This window comes from Petaurus breviceps, unplaced genomic scaffold (genome assembly GCF_028583685.1).
Source record: "Petaurus breviceps papuanus isolate PSGF00001 unplaced genomic scaffold, PetGlider_PUasm1.0 185, whole genome shotgun sequence".
NCBI classification, from domain to species: domain Eukaryota; kingdom Metazoa; phylum Chordata; class Mammalia; order Diprotodontia; family Petauridae; genus Petaurus; species Petaurus breviceps.
Window position 1 is genome coordinate 21,232,225 of NW_027185797.1, and position 22,187 is coordinate 21,254,411.

The following is a 22,187-nucleotide window of genomic DNA, read 5'->3' on the forward strand; positions in this document are numbered from 1 at the left end:
GAAATCTTAAAATGAAAGAAACTCTCAAGCAATAGAATCGTGTAGCCAATCAGAGAAGTGCTATAATCTCAGGAAAAGCACAATGCCAACACTCTTCCCAGTCCCAGTTTTGACTGTATTTGGTGAAGAGAAGTAGTTTCTCTATTTTAGGAATTGATTGGAAGAGGGTGAAAAAAGTGAATTTGGAAATTTGTTTGGGATTTAATAAGCTTTCATTCTGTAATGTAAATAGAAGGCAATATCCCATTTTCCAAATAAAAGACAGTGGAGGACTCTGGGCCCAAAGTTGTCCTGCCTTTGTAATTGGCTTATTCTGTTAGAACACTTCTTGGTGGAATCCATTTTCATTCCTTTAACCTTCTGTTCTATCACTCGGAAAGAAAAGAGGGTCCATCCTATGGGAATGTAGCCATGTTGTGTCTGAACAACACCCATGCCTCTGGATGGGCCAAAGCTCAAGTAACATTCATGACATTTTAATGTTGTGGCAGGTATTCAGGTTGAAAAGTAGAGGCAAGGAAACTGTTTTTTGCAAAAATAGACAAAATCAGGCAAAGAGAGAAGAGGTGGTCTGTACATTTGCTTATAGTTAATAGACTAAGGACCATAGTCCTTTCTTTTCTATGAACATATGGGAGGTGGATTATTTCTTTCAATAGTATCTGTCAGTAGATGACAAGTGATCATTCTCATAGCCATCATCATTGGTTCCAACCCTTAGAAATCATCTGTTGACAGACCCTCTTATCTTCACATAGGACCCTCTTAAACCCCTGACCTGTTTCAGGGCTTACAAAGTACCTCCATATAATGCCTTGTCCCATTCCATCTTTACAACTAAACTAAAAGTGAGAAATGCTAGACAGATATTATCATGCATCAATCACTATTTATTTTAAGCACATGAAATAACTGAGGCAGACTTCTGCCTAAGGATTTTGTTCCCTATGGCAAATTCATTTGTAATGGGGGCAGAGTGGAAAGGAGGAAAAGACCTGGATTTCACTTTTGGGAAGGTGGGTCCACAGGACCATTACTTTTGATTCTGCCATAGCATGAGTTTACAGGTCTGACAGTGTTACATGAGCAGTCCGTCACTAAATATTAACTGCCTACTATGTTCCATGCACTGTGCTAAGTACTAGAATGGCCTGATCTGGTTAGATTGAGTTATATCAGAATAGAGGTGAGAGAAGGAGGGTTGTAGAGGAATGCAGGTGATCAGGAGAAGAAGGTGATGGTGACAAAACCATCAGGAAGGGTCATCACATGTTTAGGCAAATAAGGAGGGCATTAAAAATCAAGAACCATGTAGGAAAAACTACTGAGATAGTTAGGCACCTCAGTGGACTTAGAGCTGGACCTAGAAAATCAGAGTTTAAATTTGGCTTTAGATATTTGCTAGCTGTGTGACCCTGGGTAAATCACTTAATCACTTAGCATAGTGCCTGACACATTTAAGTGCCATTAGGTTATAATAGTAGTAGAGTATTAGTATTAGCAGTAGTAGTAGTAGTAGTAGTGGTGGTGGTGGTGGTTGTAGTAGTTAGTACTACCACTACTACTTCTATGACTAATATTAGTGTTGGACAGCTAGGTGGCACAATGAATAGAGTGCCATGCCTGAAGTCAGGAAGATTCATCTTCCTAAGTTCAAATCTGGTCTCAGACACTAGCTATATGGCCCTGACCCTACAGCAATGCCCATGGTGGTCATACCACTGTTCAACTTCCTTAGTGTAGCCTCGTGACAATAGCACTAATATAGGAATCAAAAGACCTCGGTTCGAGTATTAGGTGTTCCTTGAAGGCTAAGACTGTTTTGTTTTGTTATTTGCACCCCAACACCTAACATCAAAGCCTGGCCCATAGGCACTTAGTTAACAATTGTTGAATTAAATCTAGTCACCTAGCATTGGCATGTGCCCACCCACTCATGCTGCCTGTTGGATCTCACATCATAATCTTGTGCCAACATTGGACCCTAGAAATCACCAAGTAGCAGTAAATAATCAGTAGTTGCACAACACTTTAGGGGTTCTTTGGAGTTTTCTGAAGCTTACTTGCTAAAAATGTACCCAGCAACTGGGGGAGGTAGTGGCCTCCATAACATTTTCCCTACTATTGTTTGCATCTTGTCAGATTACAAATCTACCCCAAGTGTCTCTTCTCTGTGGTATTTCAGGGCTTCCACTTCTGAGCTTGGTCAAAACCAGTGAATGGTTGGCAGAACGTTGGAGTGGGAGGAGGGATACAAGGGTATTTCCTAACCTTCTCTGGCTGTTTAATTTGAGGTTTGGAGCTCAGATGTGTAAGTTCTGGACAAGGTTCACTCATTCTCTACAGAAACCACATTTGAATCACAGTTGTACAGCCTCCGAAATAAGTTGTGTTCTTGAGTAGGCCAACTGTTCTGAGATTGAAGACAGATCGAAGAGACTAGCTGGGGAGGGGAAGAACGTCACTCCCTTGATTTTTCAGTCTTAATGGGAGAGGCCAGTGTTTGTGGTGGGCTCTACCTTGAACATTTGGGCATTTAAAAATGTGCTGAAGGGGAACTGGCCATTTTGATGACATTTTTTTTTTCCAAATAGAGGAACAGCTACAATATCACCCACTCAATACCCAACATGCATTTTCAAGGAGTGCTAGCTAGGCAATTCCTTAACCTTGTATGCAGTGCCTACTACATTCAAAGCATATCGGGCAAAGTGCCAGGCATAGAGGACTCAAAGAAACAGTCTCAGCCCTCGGAGTTTGCATGTTAGCCCTTAAGCTGCTAGTCATTTTCAATTCATCCAATAATACCTGCTCTGCAGAAGACTGTCTAGGTGCCAAGAAATCAAAGACATCAAACCAACAAAAAACCTTTCCTTAAGAAGCTGACCTGGTACTGGGAGATTACCCCAGGTAGAGAGAGTAGGTAAATAAGAATAATACAAGGTAAACTGAAGAGAGAGGTAACACTAACAACAAGGAAATTGGGAAAGGTCTCACGTAGGAGATGGGACCTGAGCTGAGCTTTACAGAAAGTTGCTATCTATGAGGCAGAGGGGAGCATTCTGGAACAACCTACAAAAATGCACAAAGGCAAACAATCGGATGTCATCTATGGGGTCACTAAGTATTACAGAGATTATGTCAAGGGATTGATCAAATAAGTCTTGAAAGGTACAATAGGTGGGAGTCATAGAGGGCTTTAGATGCTGGACTAAGGAATCACTATTTTGTCTTAGAAGCAGTAGGAAGATGTGGACGATTTTTGAGTAGAGGGGTGACCTGGAGAGGTCTTTGTGTTTGTTTTTTTGTTTTGGTGAATCAGCTTGGCAGCTATGTGGAGGGTAGATTTGAGAGGGGAGAAAATGGAGAATTGAATGCAATTCTGAGGCTGTTGCTGTACCTCAGGCCAGGAACTGAAATATGTTAGAGATAACAATAATGGCAACAATAACAATACTGACATAGGTTGTAGTGTTTGTCCCTCATTCTTGAAGAGGACCATGGCATTAGGGAAATGATTACTTGACTTTGATTTGAGTGAGGCAGGGCTTTATAAGGTCACCAGCCTCACTTTCTCCTCCAGAGCCATCTGGGTTGAGTGGCCAAATATTCAGCAGGATGACTGGAGATGGCCCAGGATGCAATGGCTTGGCCTTTTCATGGTCTCACTTAGAGTGAGGCAACACCTATTCTGTGAATAGGCCTCTTGAATTAGAAAAAAGAAAAAAAAATTCTAGGTGGGAGGGAAGACCCTCAGGGTTACTGTTCCCAAGAGAAACAGTTACCATTGACATTCACTCTAAGTCAGGAGTGCCCAAAACACAGCCATTAAGTGGCGCTTGGGCAGGGACCTATTGTGGTCCAATCCATGAACTTCAGAGTGAACTGGGTTTAAGGTTTTGTGAAGGAAGAAGGAAAGAAAGAATGACACAGATAGTGTTGTATGGTGTGTTCAGTGCTTCACAGGAATTATCTCTTTCGATCCTCACAATGACCCTGGGAGGTAGGTATCATTTTGTATCCCCTGGGTGCTGATGAGAAAACCAAAGCTTAGCAAGGCTGAGTGATTTGCCTGTACAGCAAGTCAGTATTTCAAGTCAGGCTCTCATGAGTCCATGTCAGTCCTCCATCCTGCCTCACTTCCTTTTCCCAATGGGTACAAGGAGAAGGAGGTGAATTAGAGATTCATGGGGAAGGTAGAATTGGCAAGACTGACTCTTGGTGACATGTCGGAGAGCAGGGTGAGGAAAAGGAAAGGCAACAAAATGGAGATGGATTATAAGGTTGAGAACCTGGTCAACTAAAGGGATGTTGATGCTCAAACTAATGAAGCTGCTTGATCCCCAAACACACACATGTTTATGTTTTCTCTAAGGCAAACTAACTGGATTGTTGTAGCATGAACTGAGTGGTCAAGGACACAACCTATCTGTCATGTTCGATGGGGGGAGAAAAACACCTACGATCCTCTTGGCATTAAGTGTGTACAGAGAGGTTCATTACCATTTACAAATGCCTTTCTCTTTATTTGTATTTTTTTTTTTTAGGCAAACAGCCCTGCGAATCATTCGGCTCCCCATCTGTGTTTAAAGCCGTAATAATAGCAAAACTTTAAATTGGCATACAAGATTTAAAGCATTTTAGGAAAACATTGATTAAATCTGCCAATGGAATGAATACATTTGGCAAGTGACCTAATTAGCACCGAGCTGGTTCTTTCTCACTGCTCTGTTTCCTGCTAATTGCTGTTCAGCTGGCCTTCTCCCGACAAGGAAGGAAAAAAAAAAACAAGGGAGGGGGGCTGCTGAGAAAACAGTGACATTCAGTTTTAATTCATTTGAACTTGCTGCCAAGTTTAATTATGTAATTGAGAAACTGAGACCAAGAGGCCCCCCAGCCTTTTAGGTGGTGGCAGGAGAAAGTCAGCATTTTGTTCCTGCTCGTTGGCCGGTCCTTTTAACCTGAGCCAGAAAGTCTTCCTAGTGGAGGGGGCTTCCCTGAGCCCTCCCTCCCTCAGCAATTCAGGGACATGAGTCCTCATTCATCCGAATTCCATTGTTGGCAGAAAGGAAAATCAACGTGGAATGAACGGCGGCAAGTGGCTTTATTTCTTAGTGAAAGGATAAATATTCTCTGGGGGAAGCTAAGGATCTTGTTTTGTTTTCCTCTGGTTATAATGTAGTGCATGCTGTCTTGGGGAACTGAAGAATGTGGCTTTTATTTCTAGAGGTGAAGTATTTAAAGGATTGCACATGAACTGAACCTTCCTATTTGAATTTTCCACAGTAAATATTTACTGAGGACCCTCAGCAACACGGCATAGTTTAAATCCAATGATTTCACTTTTCTTTATACATTTCCTGGTGGGCTCTTGGGGTCCCTGCTGTCTACAAAGCATAAATATGGAAAATGAGCAATCTATGTAAGTGGCCTGGTGTCATGTCTCCCACATGGCCCATGCTGTGCTGTGGCTTTAAAAAATGAAAAATCATTTTCACTCTTATTGACTGTGGGGCATCCCATAATTCTCTGCCTGCTTCTGGGATGTTAAGAAGGCTCAGGGAATGGAAGGTCCTCATGGTGGATTCGTTCTGTTTGGATTGGATTTCAGCCCTAGAGATCAGTGTAGAGATTTTGTAATATCCTGTGTACCATGTGGGGGTGGAAGGAAAGGAAAGGAGCCAGAGGGAGAAGCCTGAATTGGAGGAAAGGCAGATAGTTCTGTAAAGTGTCCAGGAAAGAAAGCCCCTGCCTGAAGGGCCCTGGTGCTGGAACTGGAAGCATTTATATACTTTTCTCCCACTGATGCTAACATCTCTACGAATACTAGAGATGAAAAAGAAAGTGAATTGGGTCATAGTCCCATGGAAGTTATGCCCTATTGGGGGTGGGGGAGAACAGAATACATATGTACAGAAAACACGTGGAACCACTATGGAGGGGAGCTACATGTTCTATGAGGCAGAAGTTAAAAGGGAAACATTCCAGGAATGGGAGATGACCAGGCCAAATTCACAGAGGTGGGAGATGTCATGTGTGAGAAACAAAAGGGAAGAAGGGAAACAAGCTTGGCCAAGAACCCTGTTAAGTGATTTACAAATGTGACCTCATTTGATCTTCAGGAAAATCCTGAGAGACATGTGCTCTTTTACCCCCGTTTCAGAGTTGAGCAAGACAGAGGTTAAACCACTTCCCCAGGGATACAACTAGCAAATGTCTGAGGCCAGATTTGAACTCAAGAAAGCTCCAGACCCAGTGTTCTATCCACTATGCCACCTACTTGCCAGTCTGGTTGGACTGTGGCATGAGAGAAGGGGACCCATGCTTAATAGGATTGGAATGCTATTTTGGGACCAGGCTGAAAACATTAATCCGCAGAGAAATACCCCTGAGATGTGGTAGCAGTTTGACCTTTAACAGATGAGGAAACTGAGTCACATGGAGGTGATACACCATTTGCCCAAGCCTCACCTAGGTAGAGTAACTGGAAAAGAATAGAATAAGAGCTAAAATTAGATAGTGAAAGCCAGAACTTCACTATTGAGCTGGGTGGTATGACATAGTTCTTAGAAAGGGAGCCCTGTATTCAAATCCTTCCATGAATACTCATTAGCTCTGTGACCTTAGACAATTAATTAGGCCACTTTGTAGCTTGGTTGGTTTTCCCACTTAGGAAATGAAGAGTTAGAGACGAGCCGATCTGTAAGAGCCCTCACTTCCGATCCCTAATCTTTATAAAAACCTGCCAGTGGACTTGTTCTTCTTCTTGCTGTCCAGTTATTTCAGTCCTGTCTTGTGACCCCATTTGGGGTTTTCTTGGCAGAGATACTGGAATGGTTTGCCTCTTCCTTCTGCAGCTCATTTTACAGATGTAGTAACTGAGGCAAACAGGGTTGAGTGACTCACCCAGAGTCATACAGCTAGTAAGTATCTGATGCTAGATTTGAAGTCAGATCTTCCTGACTCTAGGAATGGTGCATGGTGCCACTTGCTTTTACTCTACTCCTTTCTTGCAAAATAATAGGGAATTCTTTGGGTTTCCTTTCTGCTTACCTGGTGGACTTTGGAAATTACCAGAAGTAGCCTGTGGTATGTTTTCCCCAGAACAGGCACCTCTATTTGTCCCACTCTGCCCATTCATGCCAATCTTCCTATTGTTCTTACCCTTGACCTTGCTGAGTGCTCCCCCCAGGAGTAGGAGCCTTATGAAGATCCATGGCACTCCCAGCATTCCTCAGAGTTCAGTCTGTCTCCTTCAGCTCAAACACAAACTTTACCACTTTTCCAGAGAGGTTTCAGAGAGTATTTTATAGCCTACTGCTGTGTAAGAAGTCCATTTTGGAATAACATACTGGGAGGGAGGGAATAAAAGGAGAAAGAATCCAAAGTGAGAAAATTAAAAAGTTAATTAAGAGAAACAACTTGGTAATTGAATTCCTTTGCATTTTTCCATGGTTATTTTTTTTTGGGGGGGAGGGGGATCGGAGTGGGGAGGAGTCACAGCACACAAGCTATTAAAATTGCTTCTGTGGCTAGATCTGCGTGTGCCAAATGAGAAGGATGGAATGGAGGAGGAAAACATTTACTGCCAGAAGAAGAGCGGGGTGGGCGATGGAGGCTGTGCGTATTTTAAGTTGTGCCCCACAAAGCTTCAGGAATAGAATCCCTGTGGTGTTTTCCTTTGGAAATTTTCTTAGCTGTTGAGATTCCCTGCAGGCCGAGCCTTGGCCTGAGACTTGAAATGTATATGAGCATGATTGTCACAATAAATACTCATATACAATCAGACTCTGTCAGATCATTTCTTTGAGATGTGTGCGTGTGTGCGTGTTGTGTATGTGTGGGCACACATGGAGGGACAACAAGAGAACTTCCATGCCTCAGATTTCACACTAGCAGAATTTGATGGACATCAATCAGGAGGAATAAAAAAATGATGGACTAATGATTTCACTTATTAGCCAATCCCAATTAGATGGCATTTGATGGGGCAGAGACACCGATGTCTTCTGTGACAGCAATATGGTGGTGCTCACGGTCCTAAGAATTTTCCTCTGACAGTCATGGCCTCCTGGGCAGTGCTCTGGCTGGGTTAATGCATCTCCTTAGCCTGGTTTCTTAGCTTGTTCTAGAAGCTATCATGACTGTTGGCTCTAGAATAAAATAACAAACTCTTCTCTTGGCATTGAGAGACCATGTCTCCAGCCTTGTTTCCCATTCTTCCTGTCACTTTCCAAGTCAACCAGCCTTCCTGCTCTTCCCTGTGTAAAATGACTCATTCCCAATCTCCATGCCTTTTTCTAGGTCTCCCCCCGCATCATGGAATACCATCTTTCCTCTCCCCTGCCTCTGGGAATTGCTAGTACCCTTCAAGGCTCCCCTTAAAGGGCACATTCTTCCCAAGGGACTTCTAGATCTACCTAGGTGCCACAACTCTCTTCACCAACATTACTAAGCATCGACTTTGCCTATATTCAGTATTTCTTGTCTGTATAGCAAGTCAGTGCAGGGGAACTGAGAGCTAGTCAGGGAGACCCACCTCTGACCCCTGCTGAGTGTGTTATTCTGGAGGGGCTTACCTTCTCAGTGTGCAAGACAGCCCCCTAAGACTAAGGTTCAGAGAAGGTGACACCTGTATTGGTACAGAGAGTTTCCTTACCTGGGAGTTTTCTGTACCAATGAAATTACAGACCCTAGGGCTACCATTGTTATCTTTACACACATCCCAATATTAGGGACCATTTCAGTTTGTCTTTATATTTCCAGTGCCTGGCATATAGAAAGCATTTAATTTTTTTCCCCTTGAATTGAAGTGAATAAGCCGGTCTTCTTAACGAAGCAGATGTTGAGGGGGCTGAAGGGAGTCTGGCAAGGTCAAGTAATTTTCTGGCTTATTATTGAAATTAAAGTAAATGAGCTAGCTCATTTGGGAACTCAATCTGCTGGAAAACCCCAGGCCAAAGGGAGCAACCTCTGGAAATAAGAGATGATTTTCTTTCTGTTGAAATGCTCTGAAATGGCTTTCCTGAAGCAGGTACTTGCCGTGACAGGAAAGGAGTAAGGACTGTTGATGAGAGAGCATTCTTGTCCCACACTGTTCTTCTAACCAGCCCAGAGAAATGCAGAGATGACAGCTGACCAGGACGTCATTAGCTGTTATTCAAGGAGAGTTTGGCTCCAGGCTGCTCAAGAGTAACCACTAACAATGGTTTTTATGTTTCCACAGGTTATGGCTTTGTAGATTTTGACAGTCCCGCCGCGGCACAGAAAGCGGTAGCATCTCTCAAGGCCAATGGCGTACAGGCACAGATGGCCAAGGTAAGCCAGATGCGCTCAGAGCAGTGACTTGCCTTTGGTGATGACATGGTGGTGAGATGATTCCAAGTTGGATCAATGATTTCCTGATGTTACCTCCTCTGGAGGGTGGTGGGAATGGTAATTGTTGGCTTGGAAAAGTTGGGCTTCCTTGGTTTGTACTTTGGTTTCATCAGCAATTTTGCAAAGCATGCCTGGGGTCTTGTTCAGTGCTTGTTGAGTTATGTCTTTTTTGTCCATGTTAAGAACTTCCTACAGCAAGTGGCATCTGGCTTGAGGAGCAATCAGGTGGATGTCTCAGTTTGCCCTGCTGTGCTTTGAATGACAGCATTCTCCACTGTGTGCATTGGGAAGCTCATAGCAGTGTGTTCAAGTGGGTCTGTTCCATGCAGGGAAGTGAGTTGCCTTGAAACTTGCTCTTTGGACCTGATTTTGATATTACCTTTGAATTTGTGGAGGGATTTTTCCTGGGGTTACTAGTGGGACATCACCCTCGAGTACTTTGAGAGGACTTCCAGTGATGGTCTTGGGATCTATGGGCCTGTTCTTAATTTAGGAACAAGGGAACTGGACCTTGCTGCCTAAAATTTCATTTATTTCAGAAGAGAAAATTGCCTCTCTAGGCAGAGAACAATTTATAGCATATATAGGGTTCATGGAAAATAGTTTTAAAATTCTGTTATCTTGCATATAGATACATGGACGTATTTCATTTGCATTTCCGTCTTTGTGGGCATGGAAGTATAGTCCTTTATCCAGGATTGAGAACTTCTAAACTAAAACAAGGAATGAAAACAGACCATGATCTGTGTCTGACACTCTTATACCATATTTGTATCTTCAAGTGTGGCTGTGTGAGTCTTTGTAAAGGCACATATGATTAACCTTGAACTCTTTCCTGACTTTTCACTAATGATCCTCAGTGGGGAAGGGAGAGAAGTTTCCTGTCATGGAGATATAAATTGCTATTTCCTCTGTCCATTTGGCCAGGGTGTATAAGCAAATGGTTCCTAGTTCCAGCTAGAAGCCAGATGTTCAATTCCAGCTGTCCCCCTCCCCTTATCCCTCCTAACCCCATCAAGCAGCTCTCAGCAGTCTGGTAGAGCTCATGATCATTGACTTTCAGACACTGATCACCACTCTTTTTTTTTTTTCCTTTTTTGTCCAAGTTGTCAGGATGAAAGAGGGAGAGAATCAGTTGCTATTTAAGGCATTTTAAATGATTTCAGACTGTTTAGTAATCAATTTTAAGCACCTCTTTGACTGTAGCATTAAAGAATGTTGAAGTCTTGTCAGGATTAGGCCAGATGGCATTAGGTCTTCTCAAGAACTCAGTCCCAGAGAGTTAATGAGTTTGAAGAACTAGTAGGTGAAGAAAGGCTAAGGGTTAACAAGTGGGGATTCAGAAGCAACCTTATTAAGCAGATTCATCTCACATCTGAAGATATGTGAGAGGATGCTTAAACTGTTATACATTTAATTTAATAAATGAAAAGAATAAATGGAAGGAAATCAGGCAGTAACTAATCTCAAAGGCACGGTGAAAGTAGGTAGAGAAATGCATAAAAATACCCATGTATAGTTTTACTGAGCTGTTTTTCTTGATGAAAAGAGAAGGCTCATGGGCATCAGTATGGAGGTTTATCGAGAAAAGCATGGATATGAAACAGAAGGTATCAACAAAACTTATGATTAAAAGAGAAAGAAAGAAAGAAAACAAAAGACACCATTAATTCTGGGAACACTTGTGTACTTTGAATAACATTCTTATGCCAAACACTGACGTTTGAGGAAGGGTCAGATGTCAAAAGTTTTGGATGTAAAAAGTAGAATATCCTTAATTTTTTCAAAAATGAAACCTATAGTTTCCATCTTCTCCAATTAATTCATTGTCTGGTATCAGTAGTGAAGATCAGCTCCTGCCACATAAATCCCACTGGTGGTAGGAAGCAGGTAGGCTGCCTGTTCAATTCCATTCAATAAACACTTATTAAACACCTACTATATTCCAAGCCCTGTGCTAGATGCTGTGGATACAAAAAACAGATCAAAACCAGTCCTGCCCTCAAGAAGCTTTTATTCTACTAGGTTACAAAGGGAGGTAAATGCAAAATATCTAGGAAATATTTTTGCTGGGGGAGATGAGGAGAAGCAGCTACAGCTGGGGGAAACAGAAAAGGGAGCATTGGAGAAGAAATAACAGTTCCAGCTACCGACCACTTCCCACTCACCTCTCCTTCCCTGTGTGCCTATGCTCTGCATAGAGTGCTATTAAAAATGAAAACCTTTTAAACAACCTATGCAGTGATGAGCAATTTCAGACAGCATTTTTTGGCCTTCATCCCATGCCACATTTATACAATAAGCAAATATTCATTGGAGTGTTTAGAGACATTTCACTTCTGGAATTACTTGAAAGTTATTACCTTGCCTGGTGTGATATATAGAATAAATTTGCCATCTCTTTCTTTCTTCCTAATCTTGAAGCATGCCAAGGAGGCTGAGACACGCATCTGCTTCCTGGAATGGTTCAGTTGTTAATGACTCTGTGATTCACAAATGAGAAGAAAGATGTGTGTATACATATGCATATACATATATATGTGTGTGTGTTTTAGATGTAATATATGTGTATATATAATGATTTAAAATATATGTAATATATACGAAGAGCAGCATACATTTATTTATTACCTTCTATGGATTAGGCACTGTGTTAAGATTTCATCTGACCTTCACAAAAACTCTGGCAGGTAGGGCTATTATTATTATTCCCCATTTTACAATTGAGGAAATCGAGGCAGACAGAAGTTAGTTGACTTGCTCAGGGTCACATTACTAGTAAGTTGCTGAATAGGATTTGAACTTGGAGTTTCCTGACTCCAGGCCTAGTGTTCCACCCAGTGTACCATCTTGCTGCCTACACACACACACACACACGCACACACGTTCACCTGCTCACACACTCACACACATGCATATGTGAATACATATAGGTATGTATGTGTGTATGTACATGCGTGTACAAGTACATATTTATGTAGTATTCTGCTGCATGTCTTTCAAATAAATGTATTTCAAAATCATGGCTGATGTGCCCCAGATGTCATTAAGCATCATCTAAAAAGTCACTAAGGAGAGTCAGCGTTTTGTGTAACTTTGCTCTTCTATGGCTAACAGTGAAGGGGATCGTAAAATAGGAGGAATGCCCCAATGACACTGTGGCTGGAGGTAAGAAGCATCATAAATATTCCTTAGCAGAGAATAACAATTTTTTAAAGGTATTTTCTGCTCTTTAAAGGGTGGGAGGGATTCCACAGATGTGGCTAAATGAGGAGTTTCCCTATGTCTCAGTGCTTTCCTCGTCAAGTTTGGGGTTGGATGTTCTTAATCGTTATTAATGTACTAATTACCTTGTTGCATAATAGGAAGTAGTCTTTCTTCAGTAATTGCTTTGAAGTGTCATTGAAAGAACAATGGCTTTGGAGTCCAGGAACCAAAACGTTTTTGCCATAGAGACACAGTCCAGGATCCTGGGGAAAAAGTCTTGTGCAAATCTTGTGTCTGTTTTCTTCTTTATAGACTGGGAAGCAGCATCCCCTGCCTCCTCTTCACACTCTAGGGGTGGTTGAGGAGGTGTTCAATGCTACTCAGGACATTCTCTGTGGATGCTGGCCGAGGAGTTTATCAAGGGTCCAATATCACATATCAATATCACAGGAGTAGTTACAATTAAAAAAAAAAACCACACCCACTATGAACAAAGCTGTGTTCTAGGAACAGGGGGAGCCAATCCAAATAGCCTCTGACTTCAGGGAGCTTAAAACCTGCTGAGGGGAAGAGGGACATACAGAAATGAATGCAAGTAAATGTGTTAACTACAAAAGCACTGGGTTAGTTAGTAGACAACTGGCCTTGAAAGCAGCAGAACTTGGTCCATATCCTCCTTCTAACATATCCTGGGTGACCTTGGGCAGACTTAACTCCTCACTTCTCTGGGCAACACCGTAAGAGAGAATTGAAGAGAAGGCACGAACCTTCATCGGAAGAGAGAGATTTCTCCTTTGGAACTTCCTCATGCCAAGGAATTGATAGTTCCAGTTCCCAGCACTATTCCCATTTTAAAAGAAGAGAGCAGTAACAAATGTGGCCATCAGCAATGACTTCTTCTAGGAGTTAATCTCACAATGACAGCTAACAAGCTTGTATTGAGTTCCTACTATGTGCTAGGCACTGTGCTAAATGCAGGGCTTACAAAGGGAGACAAAAGATGGCTCCTGCCCTCAAGGAATTCATACTCTAAAGGGGGAGACAACATGAAAAACACTAAGTAAAAACAAGACACACAGAGCATAGGTTGGACATAATCAACCAGGGGAAGGTACCAGCATTTGAGCTGTGACAAAATCATATGCGTGGTCAAATCCAAGTGGCCACATCTTCAGACTAAGGAGACAGCATTATTTCCAGGACTGGGAAGAGAAGAAGGGATTCTCATTGAGGCATGGGTTGATTGGATCGCCTCTGAAGTTCTTTCCAACACTGACATTCTATGGAAAACCAGAGGAAATGTATAGAACAAAGCAAAAAATGGGAGACCACATTTTAATATCTTCTGAATAAGCAGTGCCTAAGGTATTGATTTACTCCTAGTAACAGGTAATTGATACCCATTTTTTTGACTCGATCAACAAACATTCATTGAGAACTTAGATGCATGTCTGGCATTGTGTTAGGCATTGATCTTAACAAAACAAAAGTAAAGTTGCCCCTGCCCTAAAGGAGCTTATTGTCTGACAAAAGAATGAACAAAAAAAGATATTTGTATAAGTTCAGTAAGTCTAGTAAATAAGGAGCGACCCAAAGAAGCAATGAAAAAAGTAGGTTTAAAATTCAAGCTATTCACCTTTTTCTTCTACCCAAACTTGGGATAAACTGCCAAAGACATGCCTTGCAGTAATGAGTAGATACAGCTGTTGTAAACAGCATATCTCATTTTAATCTTCCAGAAATAGAGGAAATATTCCTTTTAAAGAAAGCAATTAGGAGTGTGTGTGTATGTGTGTGTGTAAATCTGATTGGGAACACATTGTTCACATTCAAAAACATATATGAGCGTGAATAAATGTACTTTTTATTTGTAGACAACATACTTTTTCCCCACCTTGGACAAAGTATTCCCTTGGACAAACATTTGTATGGATCAGGTAACTGCCTAAAGACTGAATCCTGCACTGTCAAATATTTTAATTATCCATCCTGTTGATTTTTAAATGGAACTCACTTCCCCAGATTTAACCTGTTCATTTACATTGAATTATTGCCTTTGGACTGCTTTATGCCTCTCACTTCCAAAGAGTTGTCACTGAAATATGTCAACTCATCCCAGATCAGTGTTCAGTACAAATCCATTGATGCGTATCTCTGAAGGGCATGCCTGGCACATAGTCTGACCCTGGGGAATTTCTGACACAACCCATCACAAAGCATCACCCATCCCATGATTGAAATTTCTGTGATTTGCAGCTAGATCAATATTTATGTGTTAGGCTTTTACATCTCTTTAAAATATTTGTGAATATCAGCCTTGTTGGCTGTGTCAACTGGGCTCCTATTTTCTGATGCCAGAGTTGAATGCTGGGATTGAAAAATCCAATATTGAAATTGTCAGGGTTGATCTTAATCCCATTCTTTAATTATTTGACTTTTTTGGGAGCAGAATTTGCTAAAGTTAAATATTTGTATTAGCTTCTGCAAAATGATTTTCATAATCTGCTTCTGGTGCTGCCCAGGGCTGCTGTTAAAACTCCATGGTTGTCTCTTAAAGTGGAAATAACTGGGATTGGGCTTGATATCCTAATGGAATTGGCTGAATTCCACAGCATCTTACAAAAACTTGCATACGGTGACCTGAGTGAAGCCTCTGCCTGTTGCCAATGATGTTTCTCACTACAGAATGTGTATGGAACACTGGACAGTAGGTAGTTCTCTTTGTCTTAGGGGAAACAAACAGACACACAACCCCTTGTTAACTCTCATTGAGTACATATGTAGAGAATGTGTCCAGGGGCTGATCCAAATCAATAACTCATTTCTGGTTTTACTCGTGTGAAATATAATAGCCACTAACAAAGAACGTGCTCTTGACCGCTATTATATTTTTTCTTGAATTATAATGAAAAGATTCATTCTGTACTCTCTGTCTCTTTTTCCCTCCTCTGATTCACATTGCTAGTCTTTAAGGAAAATCCTTGGAAAATTGCAGGTCCAGAGTAGGTCTGTGGTCTGGGGCAGCTTAGTTGAATTGGCTCTAGGACAGGAAGCCTGGGTACCATTTGCTGATTTTTCCATTGTTTTCTTTCATGGTTCTCTGCAAATTCTGTGGCTGTAGCCCTTTGGTGACCATCTTTCCAGTGGTCACCAGTCTATTTTGAAAGGATACTTTGAGTATTGGTTACAAATTATTCATGAGGACGATATTACAGAGTTTGTCTCCTTGTCTGGACTGCGTTCTTGCCTCACCTCTGATTCTTGAAATCCAATATGTCCCTGCCCTAGACTACAGAGTAGCTCAGTGGATACAACACTAGACTCAGGGGTCAGCAGATCGGTGTACAAATCCTGCTTGAGACACATACCAGCTGTGTGACTCTGGCCAAGTCATTTAACCTTCGTTTCCCTCACTTTCCTCAAATGTGAAACAGGAAATAATAATAGCACCTGCCTCCCAAGGTTCTTATGATGAAGCATGTTTTAAACCTTCAAAGTTTTATAAATTATCATTATTACTCTGTTCCGTTACTACATCCCACTTGGTATGTCAGCCAATCAACAGACACTTATTGAGGCAAAGGACTGAGATCTAGGCATAGACAGACAAAGAGTCCTTGTCTTCTCTACTATTTATATAGTGTTGCTCAGTAGTTTTTCAGTTTTGTCTGACTCTTAGTGACCCCTTTTGGGGCTTTCTTGGCAAAGATACTGCAGTTGTGTGCTATTTGATTCTCCAGCTCATTTTATACATGAGGAAACTCAAGCAAATTGAGTTAAAAGACTTGCTCAGGTTCACACAGCTAGTAAGTGTCTGAGGCCAGATGTGATCTTTGGGGATTTGAGTGTTCCAGACTCCAGACCTGGCACTCCATCCACTGTGCCACCTAGATGCCCTTTAAGTATCTATTAAGTAATTTCTGTAGATCAGGCACTGTGCTTAACTCTTGGGAGACAAAGAAAGGCAAGGAAAAAAAATAAACACACAAAACATAGAATTTGATCCTGTATATTTTGAAAGCCTTATCTTCATCACTCAGCAATCCGTGTATTTTGGAAGCCTGTATGACTCCATTGCAAATGGAGGATATTGGAAAAACAGGAAATTTAAGGATTGTAAATGAGCTTTGTACCACAGTCAGACTTGATTCCTTTCTTCCCAACATGCTAAGGAAACTCAGCCCTCCTGTACTCAAGTGACCCAACCACAATTATGCATCTTGGGAATCTGTTGGGCAGATCACCAAGTGGGAGTGGGCAAATCCACATTCCAACTTCTAAAAGTGTATTGACCCTACGTATATGAATCAAAAATACTCCCCAAATAAATCAAGCCTTCCATTTCAAAAATTGGGCCAAATTCCAAATGGGAACCATGCCTTCCTCTTCACTGTGTATTCCTTTAAGTGCTCCATGAAGGTGACTGAAGTGAATTTGCACCCTTCCATGAAAGAGCTACAGCTGTAGTTGAGATAATGCTGGAGGCCTATTTCCTTGACTTGATGTGTGACTATTATTCCCATGGATGCTAATGAGTGTCACACTCATACATCAAGCAGAGAATATCCCCCCTGGAGTCCACGTTCAACTTGACTGATCAGACAAGCTTCATATACTCAATATGAAGTGACTTTTGCATTCTCAAATTTAAAGTTAACTTGCTGGGGAAGTGATGGGATTTAATGAAATCATTATCCCCCAAAAGTATAATGTGCCTTCCATATGGAAAATGATCCTTCCCTAAGCAAAGGCATAGGTAAAAAAAAAAAAATCATTGAAATTGCCAATAGAGAAAAGCCCCACATAATGTTACACTGATCAATGTCATTTTATAATAACATTGTATGCTTTAGAACCAAATACCTCTATAAAGTGATGAAATCCTATGGTGGAATTATCAGGCTGGTCTTCATTCATTCATTCATTCATCATTGGTCCTGTCTGTCCTGTGATTCCTCCCATCTTAGAAACTCCCAGATCGGGAATTCTCTCAACCCATGGAAGCATTTTGTCAACTCCTATAGAACTTGAGAGACTTTCGAGAACTGCCTGGGGCACCACCAAGTGAAGTGACTTATGGGGCACTTTAATGTTTGTGAAATGCCTTAAATGCATCACTTGCCCAGTCTTCACAGCATTAAGACAGGTGAAGCAAATATCATTCTTGGGTGTGTGTGTGTGTGTGGAGTGTATGTGTGTGTGTGTTGTATAAATCTATTATTTCCTTAATTTAAGGAATTTAAGGGACTAAATGACATCTACCAATGAAAATCAGTACACTCTCCTCTTTAAGTCTTAGTTATCTAGAGAGGTTAAAGTAATTTAAACTGGGTCACAAAACCAATATGTGTCTGAGGTGGGCCTTGAACTCAAGTCTTTGAGTCTGAATCTGCCTCTGTCTCCATTATATTGGCTGCCATACTCTGATGTTATAGATGGAAAACCTGAGGTAAAAGATTAATCATACAGAATGTCCCCAAGTGCTGGTGCGCTTTTAAGCTCCTTAAAGCTTCACTAAAGATCTTTGCGACACCTTGTGTAGCTGAGGTCTCAGGACTATGAAGTGATGGAGGAAAGGCAGATGAGTGATGGAGACTGAAACCAAATTCTTCTGCAAGTACATGGTATTTTCTGTTCTATATTCTTATGGAACTAATTACCTGCTGTATTGACATTTCACCTATCATTAATTTGATTCTTGGACTCCATTAGCATTATATATAGAGGCTTGTCCCTAGATACATATCCCTAGAAATCCATCCATACTCGGGGCAGTTGGGTGGTTTAGTGGATAGAGCACAGGCCCTGGAGTCAGGATGACCAGAGTTCAAATCTGGCCTCAGACACTTGATGAATGACCCCAATTACCAAAGGAAGGAAGGAAGGAAAGTAGTCATAGCTGTAATGATGCACAAACTTATACAATTCCCTTTCTCTTCCATCCCTCCTCTATAAGGCATCTTTAAATACTTTATAACCAAATCCAACTATAAAGTTGCAAGCTCCCATTGTAACGTTGCCTTCTCCAATTTGTGATGGCAACATCTAACATTCAAAAAGCCCTTTAAGATTTGCTAAGTCCCTTCCATATAGGACCTTTGGCTACCTCACCCTTTTCACAAATTACTGTCACTATAGAGACAGTGGGAAACTGAATCTCGAGTAATTTAGGTAAAGGTTTTACTAATTTCAAAGAACCTCATCCCTTTATTCCTTTTACTTGCTTTCCACAACTCTCCTTGATTGACCTTAATCACTTCTTTCAAGACATCTTCACCACTGGTGCCATTTGTCCAATGCCTCAACTGGGAGTCAGTAGTCACTCATCAATTTAATGACTAAAATGTTTGCTATTATCAGTGGAGACTTGTCTGCCACCATGTTTTCCTTTTCTGGAACATGTTCAAGAACTGAGTAATGTCTGATGGTTTGGAGCCAATCAATTCACAGGTATCTATTAATTTTTAACTCTGTGTTAGACAGTGTGCTAAGTGTGAGAAATACAAAGAAAAAACAGCAATAGTTCTTACCTCCAAGGAACTTACATTCTAAATGAGGGAGACAACAGGTACATAAATATGCATAATGCCTATACCCTTCCTGGTCTGATGATTACTTAGTACAATGAAAAGAGCCCTGGATTGGAAATAATATCCCTTGAGTTAGAATCCCAGCTCTACCTCCCTTTAACTCTTTGATTTTGGGGCAAATCTCTCTGGTAAAATGAGAAGATTGAGCTAGTTGGCATCTGAGATCCTTTCCAGTGTAAGTCTATGAAGCATGTATAATATGGAGTAGACATTTATGCTATAGAGGCAAACAGACAGAATCTGGCCTCAAGAAGTTTTCATTCTAAAGTCATGTTCCCATGATTTTTGATCTGTTGCAGGTGTTCTCAGTGATGGTTCTAACAGCAAAATAATATTTACCATACTTTATGACCTACATGATTCTGATCATTATTTGGCATGAGCTAATTTGGAATTTAATGTGCAAAAGTGTGGGTGGTAGTGGTGAGGGAGACTGTGTACTTCAGAGAGGCATTTGTGGCCATGGCACCCACAAATAGTATATGTTTAGAGAGAGGTGACATTTTTTTTTAAAGCATTTGGGGTTAAGTAACTTGCTCAAGGTTGCATGGCCAGTTATTTCGTGTGGGTGCCAAGTATCTGAGGCTGGAACCGATCCCGGTTCTCCTGACACTGGGGCTGGAGCTCTTACTCGCTGTGCCACCTGGCCGTCCCTCTGACATTTCTTAAGAGTACATTTGTTGGTTCATGCATGAATGATTTTGGTCTATGCTTCTCCTATTACCTTTCTCTTCGGGATACTACTGTGATTACACAGGCAAAGACATATTTGTTATAACTGCTTGTCTCTGCTCTTTCTTTTCCTCATTTACATTGCTCCTTTTCATAGTTCCATTCATAGGTATACACCTTCCAATTTCCAAACGGGAAAGTTCTCTCTGACCCTTACAGTTATAAGAGAAAAACAACAATAACATTAGGTTAAATTAATTAAAGGGAAGTGCTGCACAGCTTTCACACCTAAGAATTCACCCCTTCAATGACTCAAGGATCTCAGTCTTATGTGAAGTTAGGCCATCCTGATTGGACTCTTTTACAGGACTGCATTATAACTGAGTGTCATCAGAGATATAGATCTAGAAAGGGACAGCAGAATCTACTGAGTCCAAATTCCTCATGTCCTATGTGAGAAACCTGAGGCCAAAGGAAGCCAGCTGTCTAACCAAATACCATCAAAGTAGTAAACATTTGAGGGTACAATACGAACCTGGGACATCTGACTCCAAAGCTCATTCCTTTTTCATTCTTCTCCCTTGCAGTCCAGTTCCATTGAAGAAGCATTTGTGAAGTTTGTACCATGTGCCAGTCACTGCTTCATGAAGGGCCATCTACATCTTATCTTTCCAAATAAAAAAAACTCTTCCCACCTCTGTGGTGCTCTGCAAATGCGACCCAGCTTGGGGCCCACCTCAGAACTTATCCCATAATGATGACGATGATGATGATAACATCTACCTCAGGGGGTAAAAGAGGACTTGCCTCCCTCCCTCCCAATTTTTTATCAGGCTTTCTCCTGGTTCAGAGGGAATATCCTATTTGCAGATTAGAAGGAATACCAAATACTTTACTTGGGAAAAATGAATGGACTCCTCCTCATTGGACTACTATGTATCAAGAACCTAGATATAGTAACTAACTGAGTGCCACCAGTAAATTCAAAGGTTAAACAATTAACTGCTTGCTGACTAGTAGAAACTAACTCATTAAACACACTTGTGCCACTTTGCCTGATAATGAGACCCCATATTAATTTTTGATCATGGTGAGAAATTCCTCCAGTATGAGTTCTGTTAGCACTTGTAATTAAGCTGCTATATAACTCTTTATATATGAGAACTCTTCATGAAAAATATGATAAAAAAAAAACCCAACTTTGCTTCCCCAGTAGATTTTAGTATTTAGTGATGATTATTTTACCCTCAGGGATGGCATACTGGAGTTATGGAAATTGGGTTGGTATTTGTCAACCAGTGATTCTTTCAAACAGGAATGAAAATTGATGGCAAATTAAATCCTAGGCACATTCAGATACCTTTTTTGCATATGTCAGCAGATGCCAACAGATACACACAGAAAACCACACCGAGATGTGCTTTAATGATTTTCTTTCCATTTTAATTGCACTTATGGCTTGAATTAGAGTCCGTGTGCCTCCAGGCACACCACTGACTTCCAGGGCTCCATCATGTAGTTTGCATAAAAGGTTATGATTCAACTCCATTTCTAAATATTTTAATGGTGACATGCATTTTCCAATTATATTATGGTAAACTGGGTCTCCTCATTAGCATGTTTCCTCTCCAAAATCAGTCTGAATATAGGGCCTAGAACATGTTGAAAAATGACTGGGATAGTATGCTAATTTCTAAATTTCTTTTAAAAAGGAAAATTAAAGGCTTATCCCATAGATTTTTTTTGTTATATTGAGCTGGTTTTATTTATTTTTAATAGCATATCAGTTTGGGGATCTTGGATGGACATGATCTTTATTTTCATTTAGGTCATTCTCCCCCCTTACTAGGTGGTACATTTGATGTTTTAAAATAATCATCATTGTAAATCTATTCAGCTATGCTTAACCTTACTGAATTCTAAACTATGACTTAATGAAAAGCAAAGTCTTCCCCACAACCTCTCTGTTATGTCTATAATTGCTACACATTTCTATCAAATATTTCAGAGTTATGAGGGCAACAATCAGAATTATTCTCTTTTTGACTCATTGTAATGGGAATGTAAATTTTTAAAATCTTCCCTGACCCTAGGCTAAAGTGCACCTGGAGCCTGGGGTGGGAGGATTGTTTTTCAGTAGATACTTTTTGATTGGCCAGTGGGTCCAGAAGGTTATTACATTTTCTGAGCCAGGAGCAGGCTATATAAGCCCTGATTCGTAGCTTTGTTTTGGGGCTCACTTTGAGAAGTGTTCTGTGATTTGATCAGATGAGACTCTGGGAAGCCGTTATTGAGAGCCCCCTGGCTTTGAAAAACCCAGTTGTTGATTTGGTATGGATG

At 41.0% G+C, this 22,187-nt stretch overlaps 1 protein-coding gene across 18 annotated transcripts in view; it reads left to right on the forward strand.

The window, feature by feature from the left end:
- RBMS3 (RNA binding motif single stranded interacting protein 3) overlaps positions 1-22,187 on the forward strand; it is a 1,480,592-nt gene that overhangs the window by 1,016,341 nt on the left and 442,064 nt on the right. For all 18 annotated transcript variants that reach the window (XM_069088563.1, XM_069088548.1, XM_069088550.1 and 15 more), the window contains one exon: positions 9,227-9,318. In XM_069088563.1, the coding sequence (XP_068944664.1) occupies positions 9,227-9,318 (92 nt within the window). The remainder of the gene's footprint in view (positions 1-9,226; positions 9,319-22,187) is intronic.